General features: G+C 36.4%; 1 protein-coding gene across 1 annotated transcript in view; it reads right to left on the reverse strand.

Annotated features, from left to right (window-relative positions):
* STT3B (STT3 oligosaccharyltransferase complex catalytic subunit B) overlaps positions 1-20,614 on the reverse strand; it is a 50,857-nt gene that overhangs the window by 22,644 nt on the left and 7,599 nt on the right. The window contains exons 2-4 of the mRNA XM_021525867.3: positions 5,883-5,991; positions 3,848-4,135; positions 2,096-2,161 (exon numbers count right to left, since the gene is read on the reverse strand). Coding sequence (XP_021381542.1) covers positions 2,096-2,161; positions 3,848-4,135; positions 5,883-5,991 — 463 coding nt within the window. The remainder of the gene's footprint in view (positions 1-2,095; positions 2,162-3,847; positions 4,136-5,882; positions 5,992-20,614) is intronic.

Consider the following 20,614-nt stretch of genomic DNA (forward strand, 5'->3'; position numbering starts at 1 on the left):
TCACAGATTGGCAAAAAGAATGGACACATGCTAGCCTACAGGATTGCTTCAATGTGAAGCTTTCTTTTACTTTACCTCCTGGTCATAAATAGCCATATGAAGCAGAAGCTGATAAAGTAAAATAAAGGCTAAAAATACAATTCCAAGGAGAACACACCCTTCACTATATTGAATGAAATGCAAGGCTATGAGTTAAATTACCACAGTGAGTTAGGTATCTATTATAAGGCAGATTTACTTATCAGGAAAGATTTGTCAGTTCATGCAATATCCATTTGCCTTTCAAGCTGTTGTCCAAACTTCCCATTTGAGGACTGAACTCTTACTACCTCAAAATTGTGATTTCATTTAACTTCCAACTTACACTGAAAATGACTAATTCCATCAGGGAAAGACAAATTAATACAATGTAACAAATAGTAAAATTATGTTTTGTCCTAAAAATATACTGAAGCAAAATATCTAGAAGGGCAACTCCACAAAATTCTTTCCAAAAGGGAAATACAATGTAGGGAGTTGTATGTGGGATGAAGTAGATACAAGCAATAAAATTCTATTGTCTAATCACTGAGGTGTGAAGCTAAACTACAGGTGAATATGAAACTTTCATGAGCTGAGAGAATTTGAAAAGAAAATAACAGCACCCATGATAATCAATAAGGATTGATTATCATGATGACATTGATTCTTAAGTTCTGATGCCATATACACACATGATCACATATTCTCACATACAATCCCACACACCAAGCTGGTAAGAATCTCTTATAGTGTGATTTTTTAGCAGTAAAATTGTTAAAGTATTGTATTTGTTATTTGTATGCTTATGAAGGCACCTTTAGAGAATCTTACCAATAAATTGGCACAATACAAAAAAATACTCTGCTACATAAATATAAAAATTCAAAAACTTACTTGCAGCTTTTGTACTGTACTTAAACATATACCAAAGCTACAGGACCTTTTCACTATAATGCTATATAAACAGCAATGCTGTGCATGAAAAAGTGTCTCTCTATTAAGCCATGTGGCAAAAAGGAGGAGAAACGGAACGAAATAAATGTACTCTTAAAAAGAAATAGCTATCTTAGCCTCTTTGGTGACAAACACAAGACTATTATCTCCTGTATTAACTGCAGAAGTCTCCCAGGAAACCAAATGGACATTAAAGCTAGAGGAAAACTAGACAGCATCCAGACTACCTTTGAATTAACCTTGACTTTAAGGCACATAAACCAATCCAGAAATTCCGTGTTTTGCAAACCTACCTGATGGCAGAAAAGCAGTATTCGAGACCTCAGTCTTAACTGTCACCAAGCAATTAGCCTGGCTGTCCCAGCACCGACTATTTTGAGGATAATTTATTTTCCATACAGCCACAAAAAGTTTATCAATTAGGGAAAAAAAAAGATGTTTGATTCAAACAGGAGAATTCTTAGTCTAATGTTTCAGGAGATGGAGGGGGAAAACCAATTTCCTCCATTTTTCTATTAGTTTTATCTGCTCACGTTTACTACTATTTTCCCCCTCTGTTAGCCCGTAGGAAAATCTCTGCAATAGCCTTCATTTTCATAGATCAAGAATGAAAACGGCATTAATGATCATTTATTATGACACTGAAGTCATTAATCAATTCTGGTAGTAAGCATTATTTTATGGCATAATTATACCCATAGAAATAGCTTTCAAAATTATAAAAACGTAGCTTTGTCCTCATGTTCTAAACATTCTGATTATTGCATTATAGTAATGACACACAGACACATAAGTATTAAAATTATACCTTAATTTACCTATACCCAAATAAAAATCCAACTGAATCAGAGCACCTATTCACAGCATGAGAAAAATTTGTAAGTAAAGTTATTATATTTCAATTTTTTTTCCCAAAAATTGCTTTTATAATGTTGATTTAAATACTTTACATATTATGTTGTTTAGTCATATATTTAAGGTTGTAATAACAACACAAAGCAAAAAATTTATATCATGGCTCTAGTAAAGATGAAAATATCCTTCTTCTCTTCTTTGTCAACATATGGACTATGTAAGTTACTCAAATAGTTTAGCAATTATATATATATAAACGCCTTACCATGTAAAAGTAGGATAGACAGCAGCAGATTGTCCAAAAAACTGACCCAGTTTTCACAGACTTCACCTGGAAAAATAACCAAGTATTTATGAATGACAAATCCTGGACAATACAATCAAAATACAATAAAAGTTTCATCCCAAAACAACTGTCAAGAGAACTTTAACCTGCATCAAGTTATATTTTATGCTTCTGAAGTGATGTCCATAAAATCATAGCACAAATGCAATTTTTTCACACACAAAAGGAGGTTAGGTGTATTTCTCTAGCAAAAGCATACAATCCAACTCTCTGCCTTATGATTTGATGTAGAAAGGTATTGCAATGGCTCTGTGCTACTTTCTTGGAGACGTTAGAGCACTTTATAATTCTAAGTGAAGACCATCCATGCCTTAATTTGTCTGGCATCTGACCCAACTCTGCCATTACAGACAAAAGAGCTATTCTGTAATTCCAAAACATTCACTTATGGTTAACAGGAGCATCCAGATACTCCTAAAGGTTTAGCAGGATCCAGAAACCGCCCCAGGAATATGAATGTGTCTGAAACTGATGGGGGTGACTGTGGTGAAGGAATGAAGAACAGATATTAAAAAAGCTAGAAAAGTTGTCTGTAAAATGTATTTGATTCCACAAGAGTTCATGCAAACATTATCGCACTCTGCAGTTTAGTTAAATAAGAATTCCATGAGAAAAGGTAACTGCTATAATATCTCAGTTAATCTAAAGTAAAAACATAGGTTGATTCTATTATTGTTATCAAACACAGCACACATTTCCAGCTGCAGCTTACTCTAAAACTAGATTTTAAAAACCTGCATTTAAGTAATACCACTCAGTTATGAAAAAATTCAATTCTCTTCCATTATATTCCTACCAACTATATCCCAAGTTTGAAATATTCTAAAGCTAAAACATTTGTGAATATGCATCTGCTTATGAAAAGCAGAGTTCCTGACAAAATTATGGAGAATTACTGTAGTTACCACGTACTTACGTGGAGTCTTCTAAATGAAAAGTGCAAGCGTTCCAGAATACACAAGAGACAGAACCTACAGCATGTGTGCTGAATTAACAATATAGTTATGCTATTTTTGTTATTTCCAAAGTAGGTGCAACAGTCCAGAAATACTCCAGCTTCCCTAAACTCCTTCCTGCAAAACTACCTTATGGATGAAATTCTATACAGATTAAGGAGAGGCAGACATGCTGCTTTAGCAAGCAGGCAAATTAAAATACTGGGTTTTTTTAAAGCACAGAAGACACACTAATATCTGACTCTAGACAGCTTTGGCCATTTAATCTGGATACTGAACTCAAAGTCCAGACACTCCATACAGTCAAAAGTCTTTCCAGAAGACAATTCAAAGCACTTTATATTCAGAATCTACTGCTTTTCACCAGCTATATAAGGAGGCTAACATTTGCTGCACACAACACTAATACCTCCAAACAGTAAAACAAACAACCCCTCTGTTTGCTTTAAATTTCTAGACTCATCATCACTTTTATTACTACTACAGGACACACATACTTCAGTGGAACCATGCTTTCACACAGCAAACTGAGGAGCATGATTATGGAGTGGTTCAGATCATGTGACTTCTCAGTACTTGCCTAATCAAGAGCCAAGGGGAAGAGGGTTGAGAGGGAGGAAAATAAGAATTCAATGGATTCTAAGAAAAATCAGTAATTTGGTTGGAGGAGGAACCAAAAAACCTTTCCAAAGCAAAAGACTCAGCAATTACTTACCCATAAATAGTATGTGAACTGCAGTGCAAAAATAGCTATGCCTTCATTGTCAAATGATCCTGCTACTGATCGGGATATGTAACCTGGAACTATGGCGATAAAACAGGCAGCTAAAAGCCCTGCTCCCTGGTTCCACAGTTCCCTGGTGAGCAGGAAAGTAGAAATAGCTGTAAGGCCGCTAAAAACTGGTGCTAGAAACACACATACATCTCTTATATGAACTGTCACATTAAGCATATTTAAAATCCAATGTATAAGGCCTGCTGTCACCATCAGTCCTGGGTATACCTACATGGAGATAAAAACCAAAACAAACCAGAACACTAGGTTATTACGGAGAACTGTCATGGTATGCATGTTTACACAGAAATTGCAATTAAACAATTTTTTAAGCTGATATAAGCAATGAGTATTAGCACAAGCTAACAGAATTATTTTAGTACTACTTTAATCATGTTTTGACAACACTACTGAATACCCTAGGTTCTTTTAATTTTATCCAAATGCTAACAATAACATATAATCTACTTCATAAATGGATGAGCAACACACAGATAATATCCCATCTCGCTTGACATTTATCATATAATGAACACATTTTTTCATTAAGGTATGGAAGCAAAAATCAAAATCTGCGAGAGAATTTCAAGCCAGCTACCAGTTTTAATGAAATGAAAAAAACAAGCCCCAAAGCCTAAGACATCAAGAAGAAACCCAAAATTTCCCAGTCATATCCATTTTCCTTTAAAATATACCATGTTATTCTTTCACTTTTTGGTACCAACAGGGAGAGAAAATGTGCTTCAATAAGATTTAATTTTTTTAAGATGAAAAGCTGATGGTCAGTAAATTGAATACTACATTTTTGCAAGGTATCTGTAAACATCTTTAGATATGAAGGATTAAAACCAAGTCCTGTAAAAATTGAACTAAGATGTGCTCCAGGAAAGGTATCATAGACTTACACAAATCTATTGAATCCACCACAGAATATTGGAGAACTTTAGATTATTCTTAATAGTAATTCTACCCTCCCACATTTATCAACAACAGAAAAATCAATACATCCTAGAAAAGTTAATATGTACTTCACCTACCTTAGTTTCTTTCAAAAACTAAGAAGGACATTGTACTAAATTAAATTAACAGATGCCTGAACATTCCCCTGCATATATTTCAATTCTTTTTCTTATGAGGTTTTATTTTGTATAAGACAGGTATGGAAAACATGCACTTACATGTTGCATAAAGAGTGTCCAGTATCTCTAAGATACTAAAATCAATTGTGATTTAACTGCTACAAAAAAACCTGTAAATGCCTTTAAGTGCTCTATACTAGCATTAAAAACCTTTAATGAACTTTCACCCATTAAGAAACACATAGCTGCATTACTTAGTGTTACTAAAACTATTCCAATGAATGATACTCGCATTCTGATTTGATAACATTGTTTTGTACACCTTTGCTCTCTTTTAACTTGCATTGATACCAATCTTAACTAGTCCTGATGCTTCGTACAGGTGCCACACTGATCTAATTTCACAAGGTCTTCTCTCAGTGAAATCCTAACTTTTTTTCCATACATACATGAAGTCTACTCAGCTTACAAAATTTGATTAAGACTTGTACCTTAAGAGATTTAGGTAATGATTTTTAAAAAGTGGGCTTGGTCTTTTTCTAAATGTTTTTTCTGTTTTGATTTAATATACTAGACTTACAGGAGCCATAATACCGTTATTTGCTACTTATTAGAATTTCATATGTAAGGAAGTTCTGTATTTCTTGGTCACAATGTGCTATTGGATAAAGACTAAGGCATGTTGACTTACATATTTCTGCAGTTAAAAAATAAAATCATCTCAATATTCCCTCTGCAGCAATTTGACAATTAAAAACATATTTTATTAATATTCTCCTTTCATCAACATCAAATTTTTATTGAAAGTTCAAAAAACTTCCTGAAAAGTAATCTTTAACTATTTTTAACTTATTAAATTGATTTTATTTTAATGAATTTATTATTACAATACTTACAGTTCCACCTACTATTCTTCCTAGTGGATACCATGCTCTTTCATCAAACCAATTTAAAAATTCGTAAAACCCATGAGATGCAAGATGATGTGTTGATCTATAGTTAAACCTAGAAAGAAACAGAAGGGTAAGATAAATGAGATGATAAAGCTCTTGATTTTTATTATGTAACTACAGTGGTCCTCTCTAAACCTGCAGAGTTTTCAAGTAAATGACTAAATTCTCAGCTACTAACCACTGTATTTTCTTCACTTCTACAGTCAGTGCAAACACCACAGACACCAGTTTACAGTTTTTAGTGGGTTTGTTTTAGTGCATAAACATTAAAAGGTTTTCTTTTACTCTGATAAACACTCTGTTTATTTTTGTTATTCCTTTCTAAAACTACTCATTTTCAAATACAGTCAGTAACATGCAGTCAAGGCAAGACTCCCATTCTGAGACAGGGTAGCTACATGCTACATGTACTGCTGCCCTATTTAATATAAAATTGCCAGGTGACTAATTCAATAACAGGCAACAGGAATCTGTCTGTTCACACTATCAAACTAATGGCCTTCTCTCAATCAGTAAGAATTTACACAATGTAGAATCTCTGTAGCTAAAGTTTCATCTTTAAAATTTGTACATTCTCTGCTGCAGAGAACTTCCTGTACAACAAAAGCTCTCTCATGCACACCTTCAGTTCAGCAAAAAAAACAATTAAAAAACACTAACAGATGGCTATTAAGGCATTTATCTTCCACCTTCCTGGCAGAAAATATCTCAAACATCTGATAACAAAACTTTTAAACTATTAAAATGTCTATTAGTTTTTGAAATTAGGTATCAGGTTGCAAGAAGCACTACAGTGCATGTCATCCTAAACCAGCAACTCTTTCATGATCATTCATTCAAAGACCAAACTGAAAAGGCTACAGATATTGAGAATGTGCAGCTTTGTAGACAAAGTTTAGGTAGAGAAAAGCCCGGGTGAACACAGCTTCTAAAACAAACAATATTCACAAAGCCAACCCTTCTAATAAATATTCTAACTGAATTTCAGTTAACCATGTGAAATTCCTTAGTTAAACAAGTATTAAAGATTTTAGTTATTAGTTAAGTAGAAATTCATGTGACTAAATTGAATACTACAACAGACAAAAGGTTAGATGGGCAAACCACCAAGAAAAACTTCCAATGACACTGCTAGAATTCAAGCCTAGAAAAGACTGTGTGTTTCTTTTTATCTGTTTTATGGATGAATCCCCTTATATAAGAATATGGATCCCTTCTGACAAAAAATTTAAAACAAAATAAAATTATTTTGCATATCTAGGATTCCCAAAATATCACTGGTTTACTTGGAACCAATTAATTTTCACAGAATAAAGCTAAGGTCATTTAAGACTGCAAACCCCATCAAGTTCCTAATTGTTTAATCAGTACAAGTAGTATCTGAAATAAAGTCACATTGAGGTCATGAGCAGATTCTTCATCTACACAGTGGAAGAACAAAAAGAATTGAAATTCAGGTTCAGATGTCAGCAAATTTGTGTGTTTCGAGTGTCTGAACTATCACAGCATCAGTCAAATGATATTAAAAATAAGTAAATAACAGAGTGAAGTACTTTCAGGAAGACTCTCTTACATTTGTTAAATAAGCATTTATATAGGATACATTAACTGATAAAACTGTGAACTTTCAGAAGTCATTAGTCATGTTTATATAAAAATTCACATGAATATCAGTCATTCTGACCTAGAAATCTTAGATTCAAACAGCAATGTGACATTGGTTTCTAATAAGACTACTATTCCCATTTGACTAGATTTCTAAATATTAATTAATTCTCCAATTCTGAACTGTCAACCCTAATGTGATTTCTGAAATGCTGTACCTGTAAAATTAGCCTCTTATCTTAGGATAGCAAGGTTTGATGCCTATTTGTTTAGTGCCAAGTGCCTACAGTTTGGTATGTAACAAATCAGGAGCTTCATATTGCACAGGACAGAAAATCCATCCAGCTACAGACAAGAATGAAAACAATGAAAACCCATCAAATACTGTTATCCTAGAACTTCAAAAAGGGAACCAGAAAGATGTTTACTAACATGAATTACTTTTGAATTTTTAAATCATGACTCAAACTCACAGAGGCTACAAAAGTATGACTAATGTTTACTTTTACAGCATCAAAAGATTAGTTAAACAAATGAAATAGGCAAGAAGAATACATATTGACATTCTCCTCATGTTTCCAATTAGCAAAGCTTCGTAACCAACTTCAGAAGGATGCGAACAACTGTCTTGGGCTCTGGCAGCATCCCATTAAGTCCTTAATAAGAATGAATTACCACTCAAAATTGAAATGCAATGTAACAGCATTTTACTTCTACCACTTCAGAGGTAAGAATTTAATCTTCCCTCCTAATATACTCTTAGACAGACACAAATCTATGAGCCATTCTTTCAAAAAAGTGATTCTTATGCCACAAATGAAAGCATGGAGGGACAGCTGGGCATGTGTTTGCAGGAGAAATTACTGGCAATACTATAGTGTATTGCGAGAAGACCTGTGACACCAAGAAACAACCTTCTAGACACAAAAACTAAAAAAGTATTTAGAAACTTAATTCAGCACCTCACTTTGACTTAAAAAATAACAAGTGCCCACCTCACCTCCCACTAAGTTACCTGCAAAGAAAAATAAGTTAAAATGTCAACATAAACATATGCACTCATCAGGAAAAGGTTGCTGTGATGTTGCATATCAAAGCCAGCTTCAGGCATGGACAAACTGGCAGCAATGAGCTGTGCACCAGACAATAGTCTAGTCTACTTTGGCAATCATATGATGATGCCAGTATTAGGCTCTGATTATCACTTAGTCCTTCACAGCACTTTTTTAGGGACAAGCCTGAACCTTGCAAAACTGTTTCCCTTTAAGCTAGAATGAAGAGTGCTGCTAACAAACAGCGAGCATCACAAACCAGTCACACCTCCTTACTATCTTGGTACTTTCCAAACTGTGCTTAAAATGCAGCACAGTGGTATTATATTTCTACTGCAATGCTATCACAGTACCTGCAACTACCTGTAGGTTTCACAGGGGTGTAAAACAGCCCAGGAAAATATTAGAAAAACTGCCATCTTTGCCTACACTTGCATCTGGGAGATTCAGGGGCTGCAGCTGAGGAAGGAATCAGAATGGAGGCAAGAACAGCCAGTGCTGGGTAGGGGCTACACATCAGGTTTGAGGGTCACTGCCTGCCCCAGTTCTTCCACTTGAAGCAGCAGCAAGAAGAGGTGGTATTTAGGATTTTTATCCAGCCCTCCTTCGGACCTACTCCATCTTATCCAAGGAGACACTAGAACTGAAGTACACTGCTGTTGCACTGACTAAACAATATGCAGCACGATGTGACAGAACCAGAGCGAAGGACAGGATCCTTTTTCTGCTACCTTCAACCTTCACATCCATCTGATCCTGAGGTATGGAAACGAATTACCCATTTCCCAAGATTCCCTCTCATCCTCCCTCATGCCCTTGAGGCAAGTCGATTTGAAACAAACCTGAGAAGAATAAATAAAAAAAATGTGTGAAGCAAATTTTAATTAAATACTTAGCTAGAAAACCTGAGTTAAATATTCAAGTTCTCAGTCCATGCTGTGAAGATACACACTTGCTAAGATTCAGCTAAGGGCCTGACACCAGGAAGCACTGACTTATTTCAGTTGACATTCTAGGAGGAAAAGTGATGCTCTGCTGTTCTCCTTGCCTCTTTCTGTCATGTCTGTAGTTTGAACTATTTCCTCCTCCAAGCTAAGCTTTAAAGGAATAAACAATCCTAAGTCTTTGTACATTTCAGAATTTGAAGTCCCAACCACCCAACTAGGCTGGTATTGTAGTTTGAACCTTTGGGGGATGTTCTAATGATCACCTAATTGCTCTGTGTATGGTACCATTAATTTCATGGCACTGTTGGAGATACCTACATTACAGCTGGTTCAGTAGACAACTGGAAGTAAGTTAATAAAAAAATATGGTTCTCATTTCATATATTTTAACACAGAACACCGTATAAGCAGCAACTACAAAATAACTGAAACAGAGGCATCATCTTTTTTTTAGTAGCAACATTAATTTAGAAAGCTTAACTAGGCAACTTGCAAAGCAAAGCCTGTGAAGTTTTCACATATATATTATGCACTGTTAATACATAATCTTAGCTATCTGCTCATGCCTAGGTTTGATTTTTATTCCTTGCTAAGAACCGCCTTTTTGATGACACAAGGCAATACTGTAGGATAATTACTTAATGCCAGTCACAGCAATCACTCTCTATCCAGGAGCTACAGAATTCTCTAGCACTTCACAGCAACAATTACTGCTATATTTATAAAGAGACGTCTTTGACGTTCCTAGGTTTAGTATTTCCTTGACAAAGTATTATTTAAGGTGAGTATTAAAATAAAATTCAGCCTACTGAGAAATAAGAACATATAGAAAAGAACAGCACATGTATGGCAGTGACGTTACTTCATCAACATCTTAACAACACTTAAGGTAAATTACACTGACAGCAAAGGAATTCATTTGACCTCTCGATTCAAAGAGTGCAAGATCAGTGTGTTGCTTCTTGTGGGAATGTGACTGTCTAAACCCCAATCAATTTCATGCTATTATTGCCCCATCATCTAGACTTTTTATCCAGCATTTTACAGCCATCTGAGAATATGTAATCTCCTTACAAGCAGAATCTGTTGAAAATTTTCTAAGCCTTCAATTATAAAGGCTTCTGTGCTTTAGAAGTCTTCAGCTGCAGATGCACAAAATTTTCACATCTGCAAATTCAGAAAAATGACAAGATGCAAACTGTGAACATTACAAGCTATAGGAGTAATTCTAGGAGTCAGTTTTTAATGCAAATGTAGATTACAGAATCAATTTGGCCATACAGAATCTAATTAGAGATGGCAAGTGTAGATTCCTGAAAAAGATAGTTGCAGATTGACTCCATATTCAACATATTCTTTGTATCCAAAGGAAGAATACATTCAGCAATACTTTATGGAAAATCTAATCAGAAACTTCAGTAACTTCCACTGAAACAAAGAAACATATAAACAGTATTCCAAATTAAATTTTAAAAAACCTGCTTGCCCACAGAATATACTACAAGCACAAGATCCTGCAAGTCTCATTCTGAGCTCTGTATCTGCAAATGAACAATTAACACACTGAGTTCTGGTTTTTAAAAAGTACGTGTAGAATCAACCAACCACATAATGAATCCAAGGCACTAAGGAAGTCTTTCTCATCAGGAAAATTTTTATTTTTGTTGCATTTATAACCTTGGTAAGTATGTGTGGACATTTAAGCCATTTTCAAATAATCAAGATTAGAACTTTGGAGCAGCAATACCTACAGGAAAAAGTAAAGAGCCTTTACTTTTGACAAGTAAAGAGCCTTTCCTAGTGCCCACAACCCAATCCTAAGGTGTTAGACCTCACAATAAGACTTAAGAAAACATACACCAAGCTCCACCTCTCTCATGTGTAAGAACCCATGAGATAGAAAGTGGGCCTCTGTTTACCTGAGCTAAAACTGTCCACTCTGCAAAATGGAAGAAACACCAGGCAATTTTTTATTTCAGAAAAATCTCACATTCCTTTCTTTTTAACTTATTTTCATGTCAGTGGAATGGTTTTATTAGGTCCTAAGTCTAATACTGGCGGTATATTGTGTGAATCCCTAATATAATATATATAATTAATCCCTAATTAGTAATATATATACACACACATTTTAAGTCCTTATGTGACCACAAAATTTTTTTTCTGGAATTTCTCTGGATAGACACCTACCATGGCTTTATGTGGAGACTGTTATCATTTTGCACACTCAAGCTTCTGTACCTCACCAGACAACAATTACCCAGGGAGTCATGAGCACACAAACTCTACCCCATCTTTCACAAGGGACACAGAACAGGTTTGACCAGTTCATGCTAAACTTGATTGAAAGGTGATTATTAAGACAACTCCACTAGAAAGAAAAAATAAAAGCTTTGACTGATGCAGAGTTTAATATCATCCTAATTCAGATAGTTTTAGGAGGTTAAATATGTGATTTTTGATTGCTTAGTCTTTACATTTTTATATAAAAATATCTGGATATGTAATTACTCTTAGCATTCTGAGATAATATCAAGTATTTGTGATGGGTACTGAGACTGCCCTGCACTCAGAGAGGCTCAAATGTTCTGTTGGGGTTTTGATGCAAGTAAGGCCATTTGAAAAATCCTTCATGTCCTTCAAGCTGACTGTCAATCACAAACCTTAGAAAAAAGAATTGGCAGAAGTACTACCATTCTGAGCTTCCTCAGATTCAAAGTTGGAAATGGACCTGCTTCTGATTTCTTATTTCACTGACTCAGAAAAATGTGGCAAAGGCTCCCTTGTTATACTAAGCTTAGTAAGAATCATGATTTAACAAAATAGCAGGAAGTTCTGCAGTGATGTCGCCACCTAACTTCAAAAATGATGGAAATTTTGAGTCAAAGGAGGAAGAAATTTCTGTTCCTGGAATCCAGCTGAGAAACGAAACTCCTCCTTTTTGTAATATCTTTAGAATAATCCCTGAAGGTAAACCAGGGGAAAGCCAAGTCAGAAAAAAAGGTGGATGACACAATCAGCACGACACACATTTTTTCAGGCCCAACATTCAACTAAGCTCAATGGAAATCCTGAAGAATACCAGAATGTTTATAGAATAACCATTAAGAATTACCATTAAGAATATCAGTATGTCCCCAGTGTGTTTAAGGAGGATTACAGCCTTCCTACTGCCACTACTTGGCATAGTATTTTCCCTGCCTGCAATAGGATGTTACGCTTAGCAAGTGCTAAAATCAGGAACTGCATGCTGCCAGTAGCTTAATGATAAAAAAATTCTACAAGGAGCATATAGTCACTCAGCTTCTTCAGAGAACCCAGGGCATCTCCAGTATTTTTGCTAAGAAACTGTGAGCTTTTGAGAGCACTCCATGATCACAATTTGTATTTTTCACACAATATGCCACCATCTGAAACCACGATATGCTTCCCATCACCACTGTAGTGGGCGTATATCTGTCTACAGCTTCAGACATTTCCATTGATGCCTATTAGGTTTTTTTTTACTTTGTCTTGCTTTTGAACTATTCCATATCTCAAGGCGAATTATTATGCAAAACATTGGTTCTATCAATATTAAAAGGCATACTTTGCCTGTGAATTCTGCCATTCATAACATGTAACAACATTTTAGACCTAAGAAGAAAGTGATTATGACATTTTTCTTGGGACAGTCAAAATTCCCAAGATGTTTCAAAGACAAGATGGAAACAGAATAATTTGAAATTTTTACAGGCAAAAATGGAATGCTTGTTTTCTTTTTTATGGATGGACATACATCTTAGCCCAGATATCACACTACAACTGGCATCTAAATTGATGACAATGTTGGCTCTGTACCATCTGATAGCATCAGCTTCTTGAGAAGTATCAGTTCTCTCCTCAATACAGTATTAACTACCACTCAAAAAACCCTATAGTGCTATGTTTGTTTCTTTTTGAATGCTCTGTGGCACAATAAGCCTTGTATGCTTCAACTGTGAAGGCTTTGCACCAAATTCAAGAATATGTCCAAGAGGGTGTTTTTCCAGATCAAATTTGTGTTGTACTTGTTTTAAACATGATAGAGACGGCCTAACTCCAAGGTCTTCTAAGTTAAAGGCTGATACTTGAGGATCTGCTTGGCAGGAAGGAATTAAAAGGCTGAACAATATATTTTAAGAGCAAAATATCCTTTCTGTGAAAAATCTGGTTTTAAAAATCAGTGAGGTGAACATGACTGCTCCATAAGAAGTAACAGGGAACAGAGGACAGCTAGCTCCAAGCCACTTTTCTCACTGTCTCCTAGTATAGAAAAGCAACCTGTAACACCTAAATAACTACACTGTATTCCTATTAAACTGATCCCAAAAATACCTGCTATCTTGCAGCAAGATCTAGTATGTGTGCAGAAGCGAATAATAATTTTTGTAATAGTCTGAAATACAGAGTACAAAAAAGGAAATTTACTGGTCCTTGCAGGTGCTTTAATTATATTTTAACTTCTTGGATGTATGTGGCTCAGTCTTCATCTCTATTACAGAAGTCACCTATATGCTAAAACAGTCAAGAAAATACCAGCTACACCCAAAATACATTTGAACCAACTTCACTTCCCATTAAGTGAAATTTAAGAAATCACTCTGGATGCAAGATGGCCTGGCAGACTGCTTCTACCCTATGAAATACAATACATGGTAAAAAGTAAACCTGGCCCTTAGAAAGGTTCCAGATCCCTCACATCACAGATGATATTTAAGCAGTGACAATCTTATTTCTGGTAGAACATTTAAACAGTTATAGCACTGTAGAAGAACTTTAGCAGAAATTATTTTTTACAACCCTCAATAGCCAAGAGTCTGTTACTTAAACTTCTTTGTAACATGACAAAGGGTAAATCCAGCCAGATTCAGACATCAAACCACTCTGTACAAACTATGACAACATAAGGTTATTTAGCTCACAGGAATCAAAAACATCTACAGTGTTGTAGCTGCACATCTAAGTAAGTTAGTTTAGCAAGTCAAAATAAGGTAGCTTTTCATCCAAAAATCCTTACATATTTGCTCGTTAGTACATTTCTTAATGCATCTGCTATTCTTCCTCCTGCATCTAGGTCAGTCTTCCTTGCCTGAATTCTGTGACTACCCTTTCTTTCCATTGGTCTCTCTGTAGGTAGGTCATGTTTAGTCCAAGAATCTGGATCTCTCATAGAGCACCTGTTGAACTCCATCTGTTGCCATACTGACTTACTGACTTTTTAGTACAATGAAAAAATAAAAATTGTTTCAGAGTGCATAATACAAAGCATCATCAGAGCAGAAAAGAAACTGTAACTTGAAGAATTTATGTCCTGTGATTAACACCAGGTTTAAGACCTAATTCTATCTAACTTGAGCATGTCTGCTGAAATTCTGCTTAACCCTTCAGTAACCTGGCATAAATAGACACAAACATTGCATTCCCAAGGACTGTAGAACCAATCGGACAATTTTCACCTGTGGGTATGTATGTATACAGATAGAACTACCTGCAGAACAAACCAAACAATACACACAGGGTTTACAAAAACCTAGAGACAGACCTAATTATGCCCTAAACAAATAAAGCTGAAAAGCAAAATGCATGAATAAAGCCCAAAGTGGAAGGGCGTAAAGGAAAATAAAAAGTATCCCCAACCCTATAATGCCTTGTACTAAATTACACATGCAAATTCAACTGTGGCAGTTATCCTTCAACTAACCTTTGCTAGCTAAAAGGACTGCAGAAGTGCTCCTAATCTGCTTCTGTCCACAAATTGGACAAATTAGCTTGAATCACAGCTAAAAAGCAAATCACTCTAAAGACGCCATAAAAGACAACAAAAAATGTTTCTATAAATACACCAGCAACAAAGGGAGGGCTAAGGAGAAACTCCAGGCTTTGCTGGATGTGGAAGGAAACAGTGACAAAGGATGAAGTACCTAATGCTTCTTTGCCTCTGTCTTTTACAGTAAGACCAGCTGTTGTTTGAGTACCTCACTCCCTGAGCTAGAAGACTGGGATAAGCAGCAGAATGAAGCCCCCATACTCCAAGGGAAAATGGTCAGCAACCTACTGCACTGCTCAAACACGCATGAAGCTGCATGGGGTCCACCCAAAGGTACTGAGGGAGCTGGCAGAAGTGTTCACTAAGCTATTTTCAATCATTTCCCAGCAGTCCTGAGTAACCAGAGAGATCCTGGTAGACCAAAGCCAGCAAACGTGATGTCCACCTACAAGAAGGGTGTGAAGGAGAATCCAGGAATCTCTGGGCCTGTCAACCTCACCTTGGTGCAAGGGAAAGTTATGGAGCAGATCATCTTGAGCACAATCACACAGCACATAGAGGACAACCAGGGCATCAGGCCCAGTCAGGATGCATTTATGAGGGGCAGGTACCTCTTGACCAACCTGATCTCCTCCTATGACAAGGTGACACTTAGTGAATGAGGGAGAGACTGTGGATGTTGTTTATCTAGAAGTTACTGCAGCCTTTGACACCATTCCCATAGCATTCTGGAGAAATTGGCTGCTCATGGCTTGGACAGGTACACTCTTTGCTGGGAAAACAATGATCTGGATGGCCAAGCCCAAAGAGTGGTGGTGAATGGAGGTGCATCCAGCTGGCAGGTGGTCACAAATAGTGTTCCCCAGGGATCAGTGCTGGGGCCAGGCCAGTTTAATTTCTTTATCAATTATCTGGATGAGGGATTGAGTGCTCCCTCAGTCAGTTTGCAGATGTTGGGTGGGAGTGTTGATCTACTGCATGGCAGGAAAGCTCTGCAGAGGGATCTGGACAGGCTGGAATGATGGGCCAAGGCCACTTCTATGAGGTTAAATAAGGTGAAGGGCTGGGTCCTGCACTGTGATCCTGCACTTGGATCACAACAACCCCACTGAAGGTTTGGAGAAGAGTGGCTGGAAAGTTGAATGTCAGAAAAGGGCCTGATTCAACAGCAGCTAACATGAGCCAGTTTGTGCCCAGGTGGCCAAGAAGGCCAATAGTATCCTGGCCTGTATCAGCAGTAGTGTGGCCAGCAGGAGCAAGGCAGTGACTGTCCCCCTGTGCTCAGCACTGGTGAGGCCACATGTCAAACCTGTCTTCAGTTTTGGGACAAAACTGACGTGCTGAAGCAAGTCCAGAGAAGGGCAGTGAAGCTGGTGCAGGGCCTGGAGCACAAATCCTATGAGGATCAGCTGAAAGACCTGGGTTTGTTCAGCCTAGAGAAAAAGAGGCTAATGGGGAACATTACACTCTCCACAACCACCTGAAAAGAGGTTGTAGCCAGGTGGGGGTCAGCCTCTTCTCGCAGGTAACAAGTAAGATGACAAGAAGAAGAGTCAAGTCACGCCAGAGGAGATTTAGATTAGGTATTTGGAAAAAATTCTTCACTGAAAAGGTTAAGCATTGGAAAAGGCTGCCCAGGAAGTGGCTGTCTCACCCACCCTTGAAGTGTTTAAAAGAGGTGGGACATGCTAGTGCTGGGTTAGTGGCTGGACCCATTGGTCAAAGAAGTCTTTTTCAACTTAAATGATTCTATGACCTCAACTATTTAAACTGAATTTATTCTGAAGCAGATTAAAAGTAGCCACATCTATTAATACAGGCAAACAGAAGGAATGATGGCCCCTAGCTAAGGGCAAAAGGTGTTCCAGATGTTTGCAAAGTGACTGTATATTCTCACACTGGAGCAAATTAGTCTGGGAATAGGATGTTACCAATAAAATAAACAAAGACCAGGAAAGTAGCTGAAAACTGAAAGCGGCCTTCATCCTTCCTCATAATACAGAGTGGAGTTTATCTTTCTAATAAATCAGATGCTGAAAGTGTCTGAATGCATATTTTGCATTCAGATACTTTCAGTGTCTGATTTAGTCTCAAATAAGTATGGCAAGCAGAATTTAAAATGAATTATGAACTACTTCTATTTTATATCATTCATACTGCTTCAAGTAAGTCTAAAATACAAAGAAACCCAAAGTTTTTGCTGAATTGAATGTAACCTGTTAAGAACTGTACTTAATGTTTACCAGTGTTTCTTTAAAGACTATGCACAAGAAACACAAGTGTAATAACAAAATGTTAATTGCTTTTTAGGTATTCTCACAGAAATGCTAAAGATTAAGTGTACTGTGATGACAGCAGTGCTCAGCATTTAAGATAGTATTTATAATATTAAATTCCTGCCATGTACAATGTGAAATTGAAGTTACATGTTTATTTTCTCATTACGTGATAAAACTTCTAGTATTGCTCAGTCTTACTCCACTGTAGTTATTGAACTATTTCACTGTGCTCCTCTGTCATTTTAGTGAAATCCCATGAATGCTTAGAAATGACCTTAAAATGTGAAGGTGGGGGAACACTTTAACCATGAGCTAGGCTTGCTATTACACACATATGCTTTGAAGCTGTCACAAATGTTAGTACAAAAATATTCAGAGCATACACCCACCATTGCCTCCTCTCTCCTATGTCCAGAAACATGCCCTTTCAAAAGCAAAACACCTCTTTGACCAGCCAGCTAAATTAGGATATACAGTTTGGTAGCTACAGCCCCTTGATCATAGAACATTAAAAGGATGAGTTTAATTTCTAAAGCCATTTTATTAAATCAAAATGCATCCTTTCGCTGCCATAAAGTGAATGTGTGGCTGCCCATGAAAATGGGAATAGGACAAGGCTAAAGCAAGAGGTTCAGTTTCAGTTCAGGTGGGGTTGAAAAGTCGTGTGCAGGGGTATGTGGGAGTTGTTGGGAAGGACCTGGTGTAAGTTCTCATGGGACAGTTCTTAGGTCACATAATCCTAAATCTTCTCTCTCCTTGCTCTCCAAACATGAATTAAGCTGGTCTGTTCCAGGACCTTTAATGCTTCAATCCCCACCAGACCATATGCCCTCTCAACTCTCTGTCCACAAATGCGCTGTTCTGTGAATTTTCTTCTTGAAGGTAGCCCTGAAAGAAAGCAGGTGGCACCATGTGGAACACACTCATCACAAAGCAAAACCACGATGTACATAGCTAAGAATGTTTTGTTGAAACCAGAGTGCAATGGAAGCATAAAGAAAAAAGAATCCTGAAGTTGACTTACAAAAGCAAAAGCCAGAAAATAAAATTCAGTGATGGAACAATTACAAGTATGACACATTTCACACAAAACATATCATACAAGCTTGTGCCTAGCAAAAACTGAGCTTTATTGTGGGAGGGTGGGGCTAATGTTGGTGAAGTAAAGACAAAATTAAAACACTAAAAATTCCCTGGCTCCCATTTTGCCATGGGAGGATAATTACAGTTGTCATTACTAGCTGACCTGAGACATCACAAATTAAGATACTGTTGCTAATGTTTAAGGTAGTCTCTCCAGTGTCAAGATCCATTTTCTAGCTAGTGAATGAAAGATTAAAACTGTTACAGAGTAAAATTAATTGTGAGACACATGCAATAGCTTTTCAACTGTTTCTTCAGATATCTGACAACAGATGAATCATTCTGGTCACCTGAATAAGATAAAAGTCAAAACACAGTAGCATTAACAGCTTCTTGGAAAACTCAAACACTGCTCTGGCTTTCATGACTTTCATTCTGCAACAAGGAGTCGAAGAGACATCCATTTACTGTCATTGTTACCATTGATACAATGACAATGCTCCAATTTTGTTTTGCTGACTTTCTAAATTAGAAGAATTGCAACTTTAAGGTATTTTATCTATTACCAGAGAAAGAATTAAAGATGTTTTAAGGACCTTTAATACCCAAATCATCAAAAATTTCAACCATGAAGATGAAATCACCTTTTTCAAGATAAATGTTTCAAAAATATCCAAGTTATTTAACTGAACTTCCAAATGCTGTTTGGACTAAGTTTAGAACAAGGAGTTGGCACATTCAACATACGCAATAGACTGTATATATATATATATATAGATAGATATATGTAAAGTTGGGTAAGTACTCAGGACAGGAAAGCTTGTTTTGTTATGTTTTGCTTCTGCATCACTCTATTTTCAAATCTTCTAGCTATAGTACACATATACTCTATTAAATGTGTTCCTCTCAATCAGCTGCATCCTCGAAGAGGTACCTTCCATGCCTACACTTTCTTAACATATCAATTTATTGTGAAGATAGGAATGAAAATAAATAAAATCACATTGCTTGAATTTAAAGAACTTGGCTATCATTTATAGCATAATTGCAAAAAATACTACAGAGACTGAAAAAATAAAGCAAAGAACTGATAAAATGCAGTCACATGTACTAGTACATTTTAAAATTACATAATTACATGTAATTCCTCCCTTCTGCAAAATCCATATTAAACCAACAGGATGTAGACTGCCCATCCATACAGTGAGCCACCATTTTAAATAAATGTAAATAATACGTCATAAAACAGTCTGGAAGTAAATTGTTCTCCCACTAAGAAAACCATAAAAAAAAATCATTAATCAAGCCAAACTCACATCCCCCACTGCATGTAGTTTCCAAAGGAATTTGTTTGTTTAAGTGAGGGAAGTTTTGAAAAGGTATTTTGCAATTCCTCATGGATTATCAGCTGAAGAGAACTTGAACATGCTCTTTTACCTAACAAACTAACATAACCCATAATTTGACTGCCACAGAAAATTACATGATAAGCATTGTAATACCTGGAATAAATTATAATTTATAGTTATTTTTGTTAGATGGGCTCTGAAAAAGTAACACTTCATACTGGACTTGGGTCCCCCACAGCAGACAGACATTTTAAATACTGTTTCCTGCTCTAAAAGCACTCATGTACAAATACTCACAGTTATTCCTTGTTTAAAACAGACTATTTCTTTTTCTAAAGCACAGGAATATTGCCTCACATAATAGCAAGAACTTTTGAAGTATAGCAAGTATTTAATTCTCTAAAATGCCAAAGGAGCTTTTACCCTGGGAAAGCAGTAGTAAGTTGGGAAATACAGAATATAGATCTATTTTGTTTGTATCTATATCCTTAAATTCATTCCCCAGGCTGCTTCAACTTATATAAGGTGTGGTGCAGCATTAAGGTCAATTTCATGGTACCTCTCCAGCCCAG

The sequence above is a fragment of the Lonchura striata genome, chromosome 1 (genome assembly GCF_046129695.1).
Source record: "Lonchura striata isolate bLonStr1 chromosome 1, bLonStr1.mat, whole genome shotgun sequence".
NCBI lineage: Eukaryota > Metazoa > Chordata > Aves > Passeriformes > Estrildidae > Lonchura > Lonchura striata.